This window comes from Ostrea edulis, chromosome 9 (assembly GCF_947568905.1).
Source record: "Ostrea edulis chromosome 9, xbOstEdul1.1, whole genome shotgun sequence".
Lineage (NCBI taxonomy): Eukaryota > Metazoa > Mollusca > Bivalvia > Ostreida > Ostreidae > Ostrea > Ostrea edulis.
This window is the reverse complement of record NC_079172.1, coordinates 9,058,497-9,077,595: the sequence shown is the minus strand read 5'-3', so window position 1 is coordinate 9,077,595 and position 19,099 is coordinate 9,058,497. Positions and strand designations below refer to the sequence as shown.

Sequence of the window (19,099 nt, the reverse complement as noted above, 5' to 3'; positions counted from 1 at the left end):
CAGATCAGAACAAAGATATACAATCCCTGTAACAAGGAGTTTTTGCCCAATGAAGCGAAACGCAAATTTTTAAACAGGCACGGTCATTTTTCAGACAAGTACGTCAATATGGTATATCAAAGGCGGCTTGAAGTAACCTGGTCAAATCTGGCTACGTACTGAAACGTCCGTCGTGCAGTGGTATCCATTCCCATTTCTATTACAATTTTTTTCTGGAGCTCCTGATGAGTCAGTCATTAACTCCAACAGACAGAACACGCCAAGGAAGAGACGCGATCGGAGCACTGGGATGTGCATGCGAAATAATGGTTCCAGAGAGTCAGAGAGTGGTGAAGAATTACAGACAACACGTCGACGATAGTTTATACAATCAAACTAAAATCACATCCTTTGATCCGCCTACCTAGATGAGCGGATCGAAGGATCTAATTTTTATTACATTGGAACAAATGATTGACCCGCTAACCGCATCACACTGGTGTTCCTTATGGAGGTTTATTTAGACTTTTTCTTACATATTTAATGCTTTGCTAGCTGTTCTGATTCCTAAGATTACTCAAGAGATGGTACATCCGGACTGGCCTGGCAAGAATTGAGTCTAGTCCATACAGACCGGCGCGCAGACAAATGTACATACCGTACATACGTTGGTTGTGTTAGGATATTGAGACCCCATCGTGTATAGAGCGCCAAATTAACTAACTGAAATCTTAACTGAAGATATCGTATTCATTTGATGATATCATCAATTCAATTATTGCTCTCATCAATACAATGAATGCGAGCACCAATGTGTTTGCATTATTGTTCGCCATTTTTTTTTTTTTTTTTTGTAAATGAACTGATTAAAGTTGCAAGTGTATTCTAAATTACATTTGTGGGTGTGGCCGGTCGACGGGGATTGCTTGCTCCTCCTAGGCACCTTATCCCACCTCTGGTATATCCAGGGGTCCGTGTTTGCCCAACTATCTATTTTGTATTCCTTATAGGATTTATGAGATTGGTCGCTGTTCGTTGTCTTCACCTTTCATTCATTTTACTCTAAATTTTCACGAAACACTTCTTTGTAATTATGCACATCACAATTTCTTGACCGTATTTTTTGCTTAATACACAAGTATCTTAGAATTTCTAGTTTGAAAATTCTAATTCGATACTGGAATCCATAAGATTCTATTTTTAACGCCTGAAGCAAGAAATTATCGATTTACAAAATTACATGTATAGAATTATTCAAAAGTCACGAAATGGAAGGATGAAGAGAAATCTGACATGAACATTGAAAATACTTCCCTGAGATCTGATACAGACCAGATGTCAGAAAGCCTTTTATCTGTTGAGGATCCTCCAGAATACCTTGTTCTATCTAGAAACGGTCTGCGAAGCCTATATAACATACCCAGATAAAACATTAAAAGCATATTTATATCTATAATATCAAACGATGGGTCGTGTTGAAATATAATGCACATGGAACATAGATATGAAACTAAAAACTGACACCAGTAGCTCTCTCTGTTCCGAAGAGAACTACTTAACCGCTTGTCTTCGCTGTGGTATAACTTTTGGTTTGTTTTCTGATGTAAAACAAAATCTGTGACAAGTGACATTTTCTGTAGCTCTCATAATTTCCATCAAGATCCAGAAATAAAAGGTGGATTTATATTTTAATTGATGCAACAACTACCTTTCAGATTAATGAATATAACATAAAAGTTTAAATATCAAAACAGTGAGAGAGAAGGGTGTGTGTGTTGCAGAGTACAGAAGGAGTCTATGTGATACGTGTACATTTTCCTGGCTGTTATAATGTCGTTTGCTTTCTAATCAGTCTTTCTAATGATTTTCTCCAGAACATGTTGGGAATGTAATTCGTATCTAAATCTTCTGAAAAGATTCTTAAATAAGCTCGAAATTGATTTTCCTGGAGAGGGGCATCACACATTACAGAGGACCATTACCGGTCTCTTCAGATCCGCGGAAATCTCTTTCATGCTTTAATCCAGGATAGAGATCGAAATGCGCAAAATACCGATCTAATGAGGATTTTTCCAAATTCATTTCTAATAGCTTATATATATATATAATGAAGCTATCTTGAAATAGAAATCAAACTATTAAAAAGTTACTTTTTTCTATCATCAAAATTTCTATCTCGTTGAACATGCATATTGCATTTATTTGAATTTCTTATCAAAATATCATAATATAGTAAGCTCGGAGAAATAGCAATGAACTCTTAAATGAACATAACTGCCCTCTTAAATGTACGTTAAATAACTGTATCTCATTTCCATTCTCAATGACCGTGTAGCGTGTGACAGCGTGGCGAGAATTCCATCGTCATCGAAAGCAAGTGTTTTTTGACTTGCCTAGATGGTCGAGCGGTCTAGCGCGCTGGTTGCATGCTGCTAGGAGATTTGGTTCCGCAAGTCGTGAGTTCAACCCCGGGTAGGGGCGGAAGTGGGTATCCACATAAAGTTAAATTTTCTGTGCTTTATATTACTTATTTCTTCACTTAGGGCAGTTATGTTCATTTAAGAGTTCATTGCTATTTCTGTGCTTTATATATATATATATATATATATATATATACGATTACTTAAAAAGGAAATATGCATGCAACATATATCAGGGCTTATACTTATGGGACAAATTTCATGACATCTCGAAAATAAAAGATGATTGCAGGTCTATGGAGCGCCAAATTAACATAAACTCAAATAATTGAAGATATCTTCAATTATTTGAAGATATCATCAATTCATTTGATGCGCGCAACAATTTAATTAAAGATCTCTTCAAATAATTAATGATATCTTCAATTCTGAATTATTGCGCGCATTAAATGAATTAATGATAGCATTAATTCTTCTGCTGAATTGATGCGCGCTTTAATTGAATTAATGATCTCTTCAAATGAATTAATGATATCAACAATTGAATTGATGCGCGCTACAATTCAATTGAAGAGAGCAATAATTGATATAATGCGCGCATTAAATCAATTGATGAGAGCAATAATTGAATTGATGCGCGCATTAATTCATTTGATGAGAGCAATAATGGATCTAATGCGCGCTTTAATTCAATTATTGCTCTCTTCAATTGAATTAATGATATCTTTAATTCATTTGAAGAGAGCAATAATTCTTTTAGAGAGAGCAACTAAATAATTAAAGATATCTTCAATTCAACATATCCACAATTGAATTAATGATCTCTTTAATTGAATTGTTGCTCTCTTTAAAAGAATTGATGCGCGCACTAATTCCTGATACAAAAGCATTGTAAATAATTAAAGATATCTTCAATTGAATTAAAGAGATCATCAAATTATTTATACCGAACTCTAAATCAATTATTGCGAGCAATATTTCTACGAAATTAATGCTCTCATCAATTGAATTGAAGAGAGCAATAATTGAATTAATGCGCGCATCAAATCTATTATTGCTCTCATTAATTCAATTGATGCTCTCATCAATTGAATTGAAGAGAGCAATAATTGAATTAATGCGCGCATTAAATCAATTATTGCTCTCATTAATTCAATTGATGCGCGCATTAATTCAATTGATGAGAGCAATAATTGAATTGAAGCGCGCATTAATTCATTTGATGAGAGCAATAATTGATTTAATGCGCGCATTAATTCAATTAAAGAGAGCAATAATTGAATTGATGATATCTTCAAATAATTGAAGATATCTTCAATTATTTGAGTTTATGTTAATTTTGCGCTCCATACAGGTCTTCGATAATTTAATAATCCACTTTCTCAAATCTACATCTATAGGTCTGTTTGTTCTGCTTAGTACGCTGTACAGCTAGCATCAGAGTACAGGGTATACTACATAAATGTTGGATTGGCAGGCCTGTCATTATTATTGTTTTTTAGATTAGTTTAAATATATATGTTTAACAACTGACCTTTTGATTTATGAATAATTTAACATTTGTGTCTATCCGGAGACTTTTCATTATATATTGTATTTAATGAAATATCAAACCTATCAGACCTTTCATTATATTGTAATAATTAATTATCAAAACAATCAATCATTTTCAAGATTTTGATTTTAAGCGCTTAACTTTCCGTTTTATCACACCTCCGTAGCGGATCAAGGAATTTCTCAATGGGAGAGTGGCGCATTTAAAGGCTGGGGCTGTCTTGAAGCCCCACCCCCCACCCCCCTTGCAGTGGGACAATCTGTTGGGGGGGGGGGGGGGGCAGGAGGCTAAGCTCCCCATAAAGTTCTATTATAGGGGGGGGGGGACATATTTGTATTCAAAATGGATCAATATGTGCGGGGGCGCACCTGTCGCTGGATCCGCAATCTACAGAGAACAAACTAAACCATTCGCTATGTCAATCATTCTGGTAAATTTTATTAAGATTATTCAACATTCAAGATAATGTTGAAAAACATGTCTTATAAGAATGGCAAGGAAAAAATACCATGGAGGTATAATAGATTTGTTTTTATTTTCTGAAAGTTTGTTACTACAGACATTGTGGTTGTGAACATGAGACACTCTTAAAGTGTGTGGTTGTTACAGAACGAAAGGCCCATACATGAAAGTGGTTATTGATTTGGAAGTCGTACCGAAATCCAGGTTCATAGAATGTTCTAACTATATAAAGTCCAGTAAAAGCTTATATATGCGTTGATATCCTCGAAATAATTGCAAAGAAAAACAATAAACAATTGAGTTACATTTTCCTGCCGACAACCCTCTCCGAATATCGGAAAGCTGAACAAGGGGGAGACGTCAGTATTTGTGGGATAACATGATTATTAGTAAGGACAACTCGCGCGCAAAATCTCGAATGAGTGTGATTTTTAATAGTTTTGATGAGAGATTTGTAATATAGTCTCCAAGTTTCAGTAGCACATGGCCTCTCGTACAAATAAATGATTTAGTTAGCTGCCATATCGGCAAACCTACTGAACGGCTAATAAGTATATTGCGCAGTTAAAAATTCACTGGGTAGGCCCCTGCATCTCTCTGAAAGTTTCATTCGTAGTAGAATACATAAGCAATGGTAAGGTAAAGAAATTATATATATTTCCATACATATCTTTTGACAAAAAGTTACATGCACTTTCTCTTTATGAAAATATGAAATAAATTAATCAATTACCGCACATATTTTTAGAAAATTAGATTTTTCTTATTTTTTTTCACCAAGGGCGGAAAACTCCTCAAAAAAAAATGTTGCGTGCAAAAAGGTCAGCTTTTAGTCATTTCCCCGTCTACTTCACTTTCATCATTATTTTTAACATTTATTTTGATTTAAATCATTTAATATTGTGCATTATATCCTTTCGGATACCTTAAATCCCCATCAAACAAACTAAGAAACGTTTTCTTCCATATAGTCATTTTGTAATGTAAAATCTAAATACGTGTGTATAGTCTTTTTATGTCAATTTGAATGGTCACCCACTTATCAGGAAGTTTTAGCAAAGGTTTGATATTGACAGATACGGGTAAATATAAACACATCAGAAGAAAACCACCAACAATCCTTCACTGCTGTAGACCGGGCGTGTTTGAATGGCTCCACGAATCTGGAAAAATTGTTCTACAATCGAACATGCTGTACTATGTATAGATATTCTAACAGATTATATAAATTCCTAAAACAGTTCATTATCCGGCATACGTTCTAAAGGATACACAGAGAGCTTACAATTGATTTTCTAAGGAAATTGTCATTTCCCGTAACTTCCTGACTCTTGGGTGTGTATGTCTTATACAGATAAGACCAGACAGCAGAATAAGTGTGCAGAATACCAATCTAATGAGGGGGTTATTTTCTGTCTGTTTCAGTAAATGTTTCAATAGCTGCACATTGTGGACATCAACACATCACTCAGACATGTCATGCTTTAGAAAATCTTGACGTTGTAATTCATCCATCACAATTTTCACATCTGAACGGCAGTAGATTGTCATCAATGGCAATTTTGAAATGATTTCTGTTCTCGGATTATACCAAATCGAAATAAACTTTTGTAGAATATCAAATAAAAGAACACAATAAATTTTACATGAGAAATGAAATTGCGTATTTAGAAATTTCGAAAGTTTAATAATCGCTACAAAAAGTTCACTGACAGACGTTTTAATGATTGTGTATTAGGAAACTGAATTCAAGAAAAATTAAATCAAATCTGCACATGAACAGAATTAAGCTGGTGCTTTATGTAACGATATCCAGTTTTACTTTTTAGCATTAGGGCCTTACATGCAACACTTCCCGTAATGGGGGGGTGGGGGGGGGGGTGGGGGGGGGGGGGGGGTATACTGTGTTAAATAGAACCTTTATGTTTGAAAAAAAAAAATACTCGGATGAAAACAGAATGGGAAGAGACCATCGACCTCCCGCATGTAAACTGGGAAATATTCGCTCTTACTGGCGCGAGCGGGATTCGAACCCGACAATGAATACAAAATAAAGAGTTGGGCAAACGCGGACCCCTGGATACACCAGAGGTGAGATTAGGTACCTATGAAGAGTAACCATCCCCTGTCAACCGGTCAGAACCGTATTGAGCCTTATATGTCTTAATAAGGTAAACGGAGTAATCCGTAGTCAAAATCAGTGAACCAAGAACGGCCTAACAATTGTATGAGACACGTCACGTCAGACAGCATTTGACCCAGTGATAGGTTGCATTGGCAAACTAGATAGTTATAACGACCATAGAATTTGCGAAATGCTGACTTTAAACAAGACCGTTGAAACACCTGTAACACCAACTTATTTGGCAGTAGCCTGCCTCAATTTAAAACTGATCATAGGTATAGTACAAGCTCTTTAACACCATATGCAGGTGAGAATGGAATATTGCTACATAAATATGGGAAGTTGACGATGGAGAAGTTGAAATCATCCCATTTGTACCATCTGAGAGCAGTGCAAAAATGTGTGGGAAAACTCAGCATTTGCGTTCATTTTCTAAGTCCAAGGGCCATAATTTCTAATTTCAAGGACCATAACTCTGCAAAACACAAACAGATCGAAACAAAATTCGAAGTTGATCTACAACCTGCAACGGTAAAGCAATGTACAAAATATCAAATGAATATCTGCAAGCAAGACGAAAAAAGGGTGTGGAACGTTTATTTTCTAAGCCAAGGGTCATAACTAGGACAAAAATCAATGGACTGGGGAACAAATTCGAACTTGATCTGTAACTTGTGGTAAAGCAATGTGCCAAATATCAAACACATAGCTAAGTGCGGAAAACCGATTTGCCAGAGAGACGGACAGAGTGCAAACCTAGAAACTCCCGTTCGTTAATTTTGATCAATACAGTACGTCTATTTTAACAACAGAAACGACAGTAGAATGTAAATATAAATTTCAATTATTTCTTGATTGTCTACTTTTAAAATACCATACTACATTCACACCACCGTGATTTTCAAAATATAAGCATTCAGCGATATCGACCTGTTTACATTAGTAGGCCTAGTCACCAGTCGCCTAGATCAGTGCTGATGCAACATCTACAGTTATATCCAGCGACCGTGGTACATGTATCTTTATAACTGTATCAATGTCACAAGGTGGTCACTCGAATACCTATCATTGCCTCTAAATTCTTAAAGTTGCTGAAAAATAGAGGAATGTAAATATTTGGAGGACTATATTGATCCGTCCTTCCCATTGGACCGACTCGCTCGTTGTTGCACAACTCCTTTGTCCAGTGCAAAAGAGCGATAAGTAGTTGGTTTGAACATACATGTATTTCATTGAATGAGATACAACAGTCAAAATAATTTAGAAACTTTGATATCATTTTTACAACTGCAGCCTGGCTGAACGTATTGAAATTTTCGGAAGGATGATTTCACGAGTTTCTATTCAATTAGTTGTAATAAAAACTTTGAAATCATTAATCATATTTTAACCCTTGGATCGCGTTAACTGTACCATGTTCAGAGTTCGACAGTACTATGTTCAAGTAAAAGACGCGACGATGGCCAAACCTTGATCTGACACGCTAAGTTGAACATATATTGAACTACAAACTTGGTGCAAATTAATATCAGAAACAAAGGACTCAAGTCTCAAGAAGGATTGAGTAAATGGAAACTGGCGAGGACATTAAAAGATAAAAAAAAAGAAGTTACAAACAAAATACAAATGTACATATGTTGTATCTGTACTGTTGACTATCGTGTGTCGATAGATCAGGGGACAAAACTCTGGTCCTAGGTGAAAGTCCCGGAGGAGACATCATGCCATCTGAAGAAATTGGCTCCCAAAATGCACACACAAAAAACTTTTTCTTGAATTCGCCTTGTCCAAATGGCGAAGGACCATGATATACACGCATCATAGGCTAAGTTAATATACAGACCATCACAGGCAATCTTTGTGCCGAGAGTGACATTTATGTACAGAGAGGATAGAATATACAGCACTGAGAAGTTTGTACGATGTAGTAATGCTTCAGAAAAACAACCATTAGTGGACATTTACAACAGAATCGTGCAAGGTTTCTGAAGGAAAAAAAGAAAAGAATAGTTCGTCTTTTGACCTATCAGTATGATTAGCAGCGGTGTAACGCGAATAAAATAGTAATCAATCGAAAGGAAGAAAGTTAGCAGTGTAATTCAATTTCACTTGGTGTAGCGTTTCAACGCCTTCCTCAAGCTTATAATGCGAATGTATTGTCCGGTGTCACCTGCCTCCCACAGAAATGCCAAAGTTATAAATCAGGAAAGTTATATTATCTGAATACCTAGTCTTTAGAAAGAATGCATGGTCCTCCAATTTCATAATTTAAATGCTATGAATCCTGTTTTACAGTGGGTATGAGTTATTAATGTAATCACGTAAAAGATATCTAGGCGTACACAGTACTCACCAATTCCGCCCGGACGCCTTTTTCGTCCGGAGATTTTCTTGGAAAACCTCTACAGGGTTTTCCCTAAAAGGTAGCGGGTATGACACAATTAATTTGCACCTGGTATTTCCGATCCGTGGTAAAATAATTATGATCATCATTTAATTCATTTCCAAACGAGAAATGTACTCCGAAACTTAAAAGATTGTCGGACTCCATGACACAAGGTTGAGCCCAACTCAAGGTCATTTGGCGATCAAAGAGAGACCATTTTAACGTCTCTCTCAACATTTATGTACGGACCATAAAAGCTCTAGTCATACTTGTCGTTGGCATTAAATATTCTAAAACCCAAACAGATGAATAGTGATCAATCTCATAATACAAAATTAAGAGTAGGGCAAGCACGAGCCCCTGGAGACATCACAGGTGCGATCATGACTAAAAGGAGTAATTATCTCCTGTTAACAGATCACACTCACCGTGAGCCCCATATCTTGGTCAAGTAAAAGGAGTAATCCGTAGTTAAAATCGATATAGAACGGTTCAAGAATTGGTATGGAACATGTCAGACAGTACTTGACTCAATGACAGCTAGGCTGTATTTGTAAATTAAATTTTGCGAAATGCTGACTTTACACGAGACTGTTGAAACTCCTGTATCATCATCAACTTATTTGTCAGTAGCTGGCCTCGATCCAAACAGTGATCCTACTCTTGCGCATCGAATCAGTTGAGAAACATAAACATTTGCTACATGAATATGGGAAGTTGACGATGGAGAAACTAAAGTCGTCCCATTTATCATTAAGTTGAGGCGTTACTTTGCCTTTGACATCTGTTTGATAAAATATTCAAGTATGAAGCAGACGTGGAAGACGCCGTGGGGCCTTTTATTCAGAGTTCACTGGGATATATCGAATCGACACGAATGGAAATAAGTATTGTTAATAGATGATACGTCGTCAATATGCGTGTATCTATATGGTGAGTTGAAGACCATAGCAAAGGAATTCTTTCTCACGTCGAAGCTTTCTGCCTCGTACGAATATAAAAACCAGGTCAGCTAATAAAGGAACACAATTCGTGCCCATAGGAATTCCAACACTGTTGGAAGATCTGATCACCAAAGACTACGAATATATTACCAATGAGAAACTCCAGCATCTTTTTGATGTAATGTTTTGGAATTTCTGATCACAAGATATGAATATTTCCGTTTCCCGTTTTTAATGTAGAAGCAGCTGTCTAAATGTCTTAATTTCATTCATCGTGAGGAATGGTCGTGTATTTAGTATTAAATGTCATACATTTTGCTGTTGTTCGAGAACAATTTTGTGATTTCAAATTTACTAAAAGTTTTTAAGTAAAGAATTTTTTAGAATCCACGCTTGATTTACACCACTTCTGGCACATGTCGAGATATAACACGCTTGAATTAAGCTTCTTTCTTCACATCATTTAGTATTTTCGTGAGGGCTTGATGGCACATTTACTGGATTTGTAATTTAAGGGTTTCTGTGAAGTTTTGTAATCCCGTATAGATATGTCCTGATGATATTCAATGGTCACACGAACAATTCTAAAGCTTATCACCAGAGCTTGTCCTGTCCATATTTTGCGGATTTTTTTAAAGATGCCAAAAATCTACACAATTACAATATTCTTACTCCGACCATTTGGGGGGAGGGGTGTGTGTGTTAAGTTAGTCTTGCAGGCGGTACATGTATTGTGGTCATTTTTAATTCCTAGACGAAGAACTGTTTACATTGAATATCTATAATTTGAATTCAAACACAGACTTTGCGTAAAGGAAATGTCTTCGTGAAACATAATTCCCCCCCAGCTTGGCTACATTTACATGACCTTGATATTTATCCTTCAAGGTCTATGACTCCAGAACATGGTCGACCCTCCCCAAGCCACTCAAAGGACATAAACACCCGAAGTTTAAAAAAGGTTGGTTGGTTTTTGTTCATTTGTTTTAGGGCCCAATTACATTTTTTTTTATCGTGACGTCATCGACTTATCGTCGGATACCCATGGCTGATCTCGTCTGTGATCAGTAGAAGACGAAATCAGCCGTGGGTATCCGACGATGTCGTCGACTGCGAGTTGCTCTAAATCGACTCCGTAATACATTAATACACGATGATCAAATCAAGTTCTACAACAATATGATTAAATATGGAGAGTGGAGCTGAAGAACATCTAATGGTCCAAAATGATTTCAAACAAGAACCTGAACAACTAAACAGGTTACAAGTATAAGGTGCCTGTCCCTCGGAATAAAGATGAGATGACTTTGTAATATCCTATAATTGCTTAGTGAAAGAACCCAGTAGTGAAGAATTATATTACAATAACAATGTTTTAAATTTATCGTCTTCATCGTAAGATTTTTTTGGTGAATAGGCCGGGTCACCAGACTGCTGCATGATTCCCTGTAAAGGAGCTCCACAACAGCCATACATACAAGTACCAGTAAGGCACAAAAGGTCAGAAACAACAAGTCTTACATTATGCTATTTTGTAGTTTAATTTCTCAATAACAACTTTCTACTGATTGTTTCAATATCCATACAGTACAACTACAGGTAAGACCTGCTGCACAGCCTAGTCTATATAAAATCAACTGGAAGCTGTAAACAGACTCACAACTATAACAAAAATACCCTTGATAATCATACAAGAGCTGTGGTACTGAGACCAATGAAAACTACACACTGCAAACACGTGTCATTCTCGATGGCACATTTTTCTACACAGGTCTAAAATAGTTTACCCATTCTCATTTTCAGGTGACAGATTTGGTATACAGATTGGTGGTCTAGTTAAAACATGAACACATTGAACATCTCAATTTGCATTTTGCAATATATGTAAATGAAGGAATATGAAAACAGCATATGGATTTCTAACAAACATTGCATAATGTCCAAATTAATACCAGAGTGGAACTTTTTAATATCAGTTCAGTTTATAGAACCCCTCCCCCAATGATACAGAAAATATGAAACTAAATCTGCATTAAAGTTACAATACGGTCAAAACTAGGATTCATAAGTCTTTCCTTCTTAGTGGTTCATAATTCAAATACATGCAGCCATATATCTGTATATCTTATTACATTACAGGTATAAATGATACTAGTACAAATCAAGACTAACAAAGGTAGAAGAAAAGTGAAATAAAACAGAGAATTAACTGACATGATATAAATAAGTCGTAGAATAACGCAGTATTATGCAGTCGTATTAACATAAATATACATCAAAACAACAAAACAAAGAAAAACATTTTTTTTTTATACACACTATCATGGGACTATCCATCCAGAGGCCTAAGACAAGTTTATCGTATTTCATGAATTCTTTTCATTATGGTAGCTTTTACATGTAGATATAGCAATAATTCAAAATTAGTAAAACTTTTCCAAAAATGTCTTTTAAGTAATTGTTATTTCTGCACCAGTTACCCAATTCACAAAAGATCTTTCCATTATAACGTACATATAATATAAAAAATCCTTCCCTACATCCATCAATGCTTTACTTTGCTTAAATTTGCAAGTTTAATCATGGATTCCTTTTCTTTCTTCAATATTTTTTTTATTGCAGTGAATAGTGAGAGAACTTGAATGTTCCTGAATGTATATTGTTTGTATATTGTTATCAGTTATAAGATCTTTTGTGACATGGGCCTCTGGTTTCTGCTCTTGCAACACTGTCCACCATCCAATGAAACGATAGGTACAGAAGCATCCAAAATTAGACGACAGCTAAAATAAGTTGACCACTAAAAGGAAAAATAGCAGTATTGTCTTTGAATTCTGAAAGTTTTACCATGACTGGCGACTATCTCTAAAATAGACTTCAGGATATCATGAAAAACAGATTGGAATGCAAAGAATAATATCACATACAATAGATTAAATTAGAAAACTAAATATATATGAAGACTTTCAGTTTAGAGAATCTTAAAAGGATATATAATACTATTTGCAAGTATTCAAAATTATGATTATAATGCAATGATTTGACAGTATCATATATACAAATATTTTTTTTTCTTTGCAAGAAAATTATGTCTATAAGGGAACATATGAAGATGACAAGTAATGCAAACATTATATATGACATACAAAACAATAATCTCTAATCACTGGCATTACAAAACTATGGGCCGTGTTGATTGATATATTGTAAAACGGTGATCAAAAGAAGCACTGCATCAAAATCTTATATACACTTGCCATTTTTCATTCAGTGAGAATAAGAAACATCTCTGAAATTGTGTTCGAAACATATACATGTATAAATAAGATTTTTCAAGAAATACTCGCAACAGATTTTCTTATGTACAGCATTTTTTTTTTTCAATTGTGCGCAGCTAATTCTACTGTATACAACAATGAAATACAGTCTAGTATATTGCATACTAAAATATACAAGTAACACGATATGAAATGCTTTTCACAAGTATTATGCATATTTTTACTTTCACAAACGTTCTGCTGCCATATTGCCTAATTTTCTCAATATGGAGTATTGTCACGTGATCCTGGAAGAATCTGTACATACAAAGAGAATAAGCAAAACTTAGTTATAAATCCCTTTAAATTTTTTTTATATTTTCAGAATCATATTTTCCTTCATTTTCAGTGTTTGCTAGATCATTCCACAAAGACGGGCGAATAACCATGCATTGAAAAAGGTATGAACATAACATTCTTATCTACAAGAGGACTAGCAATGATATCATTTCCATACAGTAATAATATTTCAATATAATGTTGATATCCTTTACAATTATTTACTCAGTCTTAATTTAAAAGTATCAAGATGGAAAAAATGAGAGAATTAAGAAAGAGAAACAATTATTTACAATACTGAGGTCAAATTCATAAAGAAAACTGTTAAAATATTGAATATGTAGAAAACTATAAAAAGAAATTGTAAACTCTTAAAAATGTGAATATTGTTTGCTGATTCTTACTAGCTTAAGTCCAAGACATCCAGAAAAGCTATTTCTACCCATTATGAACATATTCCATGCAAAAGGAACACACAACACCTTAAATTGCAAGCAAAGGACTAATGGAAAACAAACAAGTGCTTCCTACAGAAATGAAACAATTGAAAGTACAGTTGAATCTGAATTTTAGCTGGTGCTTAATGCGACTACAAATGACAGACCAACCAAATCATCCAGATATTGTCACATGACTTACATGAACCAATCAACAGTGTTATTTACTGCAGAGAGCACTTTTCAGTCACTTCACCGACACTTTGAGCCAATTTTTGTGGAATGTCCTGCACTTTGTTTTTCAGTTCATCCATATTTTTTGGCACTGAAAGCAAAATGTTACAGGTAATTTCCCCAGGAATCTATAATACAGCAGTAGCATACACATGTGTGTTTCCATGTTAAAGAGATCTAAAATGGAAAGTAAAACACAGTTACCGTGAACACTCTTATAACGAATTCACACTTATAGTGAAGTGATTTCCATTCCTTGCAGTTTTAATACACATCATGAAATTACTGGATATAATGAATATGTTTATAATGGATAGAAATTATCTGTCCCCAGGATTTCGCTATAAAAGTGTTTAACTGTAAATAAATAAACTGTCAGGTTGTACTCTACTGGAAAATCAATGTAGAAAACTTCCGTTATAAATGAATATACTGTCAGATTGTACTCTACTGGAAAGTCAGCATAGAAAATGGCAGTTATCTCGGGGTGCTTTCTTTTAATGTTGCCTTGTCGGAAAAATTGCCGGGAAACCCAGCAAAACTTGCATACATTTCCAAATTTGCCAGACAGCAATGCATGTTTCATTATGATGAAGGCAACACTGGTAATACCAGTAATATTGGGTTATTGGAAAGTATCCAAAGTTTAATTTCACACAAATAGAAATAACGAAAAATGTAAATTTGTGATCTTCAGCAACTCAATTAAATTGAAAACTATTAATTACAAAACACATCAATGCAAGTACATGTATTTGCCTTGTCAATATATTTTTTCTAAATGGTTTGACATAAGGAAATACCCAAAAAATTACAATATCTATGCCCTACCCTTTAAATATCAAATGTGAGGACATTTTGGAAGCAAAAGTACTGTAGTTTTAGAATTTCTTGTAGGCATGCATTTTAACTTCTATGGTTTTCTTTAAAATGGAACTCTGGGAGCATGTTATTTATCAGAAAGCAGATTTCCATTCTCCAAACATCTGACAATTTCCACCCTGAGGATCAATGAAATCCATGAAAAGAGCAAGCAAAAATAGATGAATGTAATGAGACCAGTGAAACTACAATAGATCTCTAGTTAATTGATATTTGTATTGTTATTTGAATGATAAAACAAGATAACAATTAAATGAAAGCAGTAGTGCAAGATGATAAAGAATTTCAGCAGCATGCACAAAAAGCAATTTATTCTCTAGTTATACTGATTAGTCACTTCAATGCAAAACTTTATTCAGTTTTTCAATCTACCAAATTGATTTTTGACTGTGAACCTTTATGGTCTGAAAAAATAAAGTTGATATAAAAATGTCAAACTTTCCATCTGGACTTTCAAGTTCATAAACAATTCATCAGAACTCAGTCATCATGGTGTGGATGAATATGAGGCATATTCTAGTGAAAAATTACACTGACATTAAAAATTGAGTAACATGCAAACATAATCACAAAAGGGAAGGGCACCTTTAACAGACTATTAACTTTTTCCAATACTGTACACATAACTTTTTCCATAATATACACATTTTCCACTTGATCTGGTATATAGAAAAAGAACAAGAGGCAAATGATCCACATTGCTAACCTGAGTAGTACCCCCCCCCCCCTACCCTGTGACCTTATCATTGCCTCAGTGCCAGTGTTTGAACAAAATCCAAACATCATTAAAATGTATGCATCTCAAACTGACAAGTAGAACCAACCATTGTAGTTCTTAAAAATGACTGAATCTTAAATAATTTCCCTACATATCCCTATGTAAAACCTTAAACCCATAATATGGTGTGTGTGGGGGTGGGGTTGCATAAATTTTCTCCCGTTGTATATAAGAAACTAGGCTTTCTAGTTTAGTGGTTCTTGAGAGAAAGGTTTTTAAACATCTAATCCTATTTGTACTAAATATTACTTATCTCCCATTGGAAGAAGGTATTACATCGACCTTCATGAGAATAATCTTGAATCCCTATTATCCATCATCGGCATGGATGCTTAGAACCAATTCGGTTTAGAAGAAAATGAAAATGTGAAAAGTTAACAACAGAATCACACAACAGACAAAGTCGATCTGGAGAAATTCACTGCAGCTAGAAAAAAAAAAGGCTGAAATTCATACCATTGAAAGTGAAATTCCTTTCTTGATCAAATTTTGTATGTAATTTTAATGCCCCATGTAAATCCACATAAATACAAAATCATGGAAAAAGCAATGTCTCAGAATACCTGTACATGTATTAAGTGTGTTTCAGTGCCAGATTTTGTGTTAAAAATACTAAATCATGACCCAAAAAAAAAATCCCAAATGATATATTATCACTTGGAATGGATTGTCTTGAATACAATCTAAAAACATTGGGGACAAAATTAGATTTTAAGGAAAACATTTTCATTCAAAGATGTGAGGTGAACAAGAAAAAACTGGTGTCAAGAGAAGTCTGATCATTATACAAAATCGACAAATTTTTTCAAACAGAAAAATTCAGATCATAGTTACATCAAATAAATTTTTCAAGCAGCATGGACAATATTTACTCCGTGTAATCTAAGTGTCACTAGAAGAAGTTCAAACAACAACACACGGAAGAGAATTTACTTGTAAACTCTTCTTCGTCGGAGTCTGCCGCCGCTTCAGCCGCTAGCTCGGCGGGGGTCTTCTTCTTCCTCCCCACTCTTCCTCCATCATCATTATTCACCATTCCTTCCTCCTCCGGCACCTTCTTCTTTAATCCATACTAAAATCAAAGGGTGCAGTGAATGAATATTTAACTGAATTTGTTTTGGCCGAGTCATATATTATTTCAGACACTTGTGATAGTAATGCAGACAATTTTTCTACACTAGAAAAGTCAATACTGTGCATTAATGGTGCATAATAAGCTTGAAATGAACATGCTATTGCTATTACAGTATATAATTTATCAAGACACATTTTAATACTATATTTTCAAAAGTTCAAAATTCTTGGATGCTATCATGTAAATGAGCATACAATTATGTGGTTTAACCACAAAAAATTGAATAAGCATATCTTGCAAGGTCAGCAAATTCATTGACATACTGGTACCTACCCTCAATTCATACAATGTATGTTCCTCTTTAATAAAAAACAAGAGATGTTTGTAAAACACATATGCCCCCCATGGTGCAAAATTGAAAAGGGTTATACACACACATCATTTAATTGAGAGTAGTATCATCAATTCAAAATATTGAGCAGACAATATCTTCCTATGTCAAGAGTGGATTGACCATGTGACCTAAAACTCAATAGGGGTCATCAACTCCTGAAGATGTACCAGTGTGCCAAGTTTGATGTCTGTCAAGCAAAGGGTTCTCAAGATATTGAACGGACAGTATATTCCTATGTCCAATTTGACCCTTGACTTTTGACCATGTGACCTTAAAATAATTAGTAGTCATCTTCTCCTGAAGATGTACCAGTGTACCAAGTTTGATGTCTGTCAAGCAAAGGGTTCTCAAGATATTGAGCGGACAGTATATTCCTATGTCCAGTTTAACCCTTGACCTTTGACCACGCGACCTCAAAATCAATAGGTGTCATCTTCTTTTGACGATGTACCAGTGTACCAAGTTTCATGTCTGTCAAGCAAAGGGTTCTCAAGATATTGAACGGACAGTATATTCCTATGTCCAGTTTGACCCTTGACCTTTAAACATGTGACCTCAAAATAAATAGGGGTAATTTTCTCTTGAAGATGTACCAGTGTACCAAGTTTGATGTCTGTCAAGCGAAGGGTTCTCAAAATATTGAACGGACAGTATATTCCTGTCTAGTGTGACCCTTGACCTTTGACCATGTGACCTCAAAATCAATAGTGGTCGTCTTCTCCTGAAGTCGTATCAGTGTACCAAGTTTGATGTCTGTCAAGAAAAGGGTTCTCAAGATACTGAGCAGACAGTATATTCCCATGTCAAGTTTGACCCTTGACCTTTGACCATGTGACCTCAAAATCAATAGGGGTCATCTTCTCTTGAAGATGTACCAGTGTATCAAGTTTGATGTCTGTCAAGCAAAGGGTTCTCGAGATATTGAATGGTCAGTATATTCCTATGCCCAGTTTGACCCTTGACCTTTGACCATATGACCTCAAAATCAATAGGGGTCATCTACTCCTTAGGATGTACCAGTGTGCCAAGTTTGATGTCTTTCAAGCAAAGGGTTCTCAAGATATTGAGCGGACATTATATTCCAATGTCGAGAGTAGATTGACCCTTGACCTTTGACCTTTTGACCTGAAAAACAATAGGGATCCTCTTACACTCATAACTATCCCACATAAGAAATATCATTATCATCAAGTGAATGGTTCTCAAGATATTGAGCGGACAACACATGGTCTACAGACCGACCGACCGACCGACAGGTGCAAAACAATATGCCCCCTCTTTTTCAAAGGGGGGCATAAAAATATTCCATGGTCTTTCTCAACCATGAAAGCTGGAGTGCATGCATGTACATATTACATCATTAAGATTTAAGTTTGAAAAATTGCAAAAGACATTATCATTAATTGTACAATTTTTTAGATGTATCCATAAATCTTCAAAGCAAAGATTCCATTTAATGCAACCAGATATATAGTGTCGACTACCGGCAGCAACAACTCAACAGTAATTTGTTCCAGAGTTACGTGCAAAAAGGGGTGGCCAACTTTGAAATTACATCATATAAAATCCACTGTTTCTCCTCTGGAACAATGGCATTCAATCACAAGTGAATTCTCATCGACTTTTTCAGCAGCCACCTATAAGAATTAAGATTGCCTATTTACATGTATTGAAATTTTCCTCCAGTGTTAAATTTCTCTCTCAATTTTTCAACATTTTACACCTAATCCTGAACAATCTTGACAATGATAATCATGTACAGCTGTTGAATAGAAGTTGAAATTTAATATTGTTAAATATTTATTTAATAAACAATGTATATCCTATATATA

General features: G+C 35.1%; 1 protein-coding gene across 12 annotated transcripts in view; it reads right to left on the bottom strand.

The window, feature by feature from the left end:
• Positions 1–11,393: 11,393 nt before the first annotated feature.
• Positions 11,394–19,099, bottom strand: part of LOC125658059 (complexin-like) — a 71,554-nt gene continuing 63,848 nt past the window's right edge. For 8 of the 12 annotated variants that reach the window (XM_056148468.1, XM_056148467.1, XM_056148472.1 and 5 more), the window contains 2 exons: positions 16,732–16,870; positions 11,394–14,229 (listed from right to left, as the gene is read on the bottom strand). In XM_056148468.1, the coding sequence (XP_056004443.1) occupies positions 14,129–14,229; positions 16,732–16,870 (240 nt within the window). In that variant the 3' untranslated portion in view covers positions 11,394–14,128. Of the gene's footprint in view, positions 15,425–16,731; positions 16,871–19,099 lie in introns of all 12 variants that reach the window. The other 4 variants (XM_048889130.2, XM_056148471.1, XM_048889131.2 and 1 more) reach the window with 3 other exon arrangements.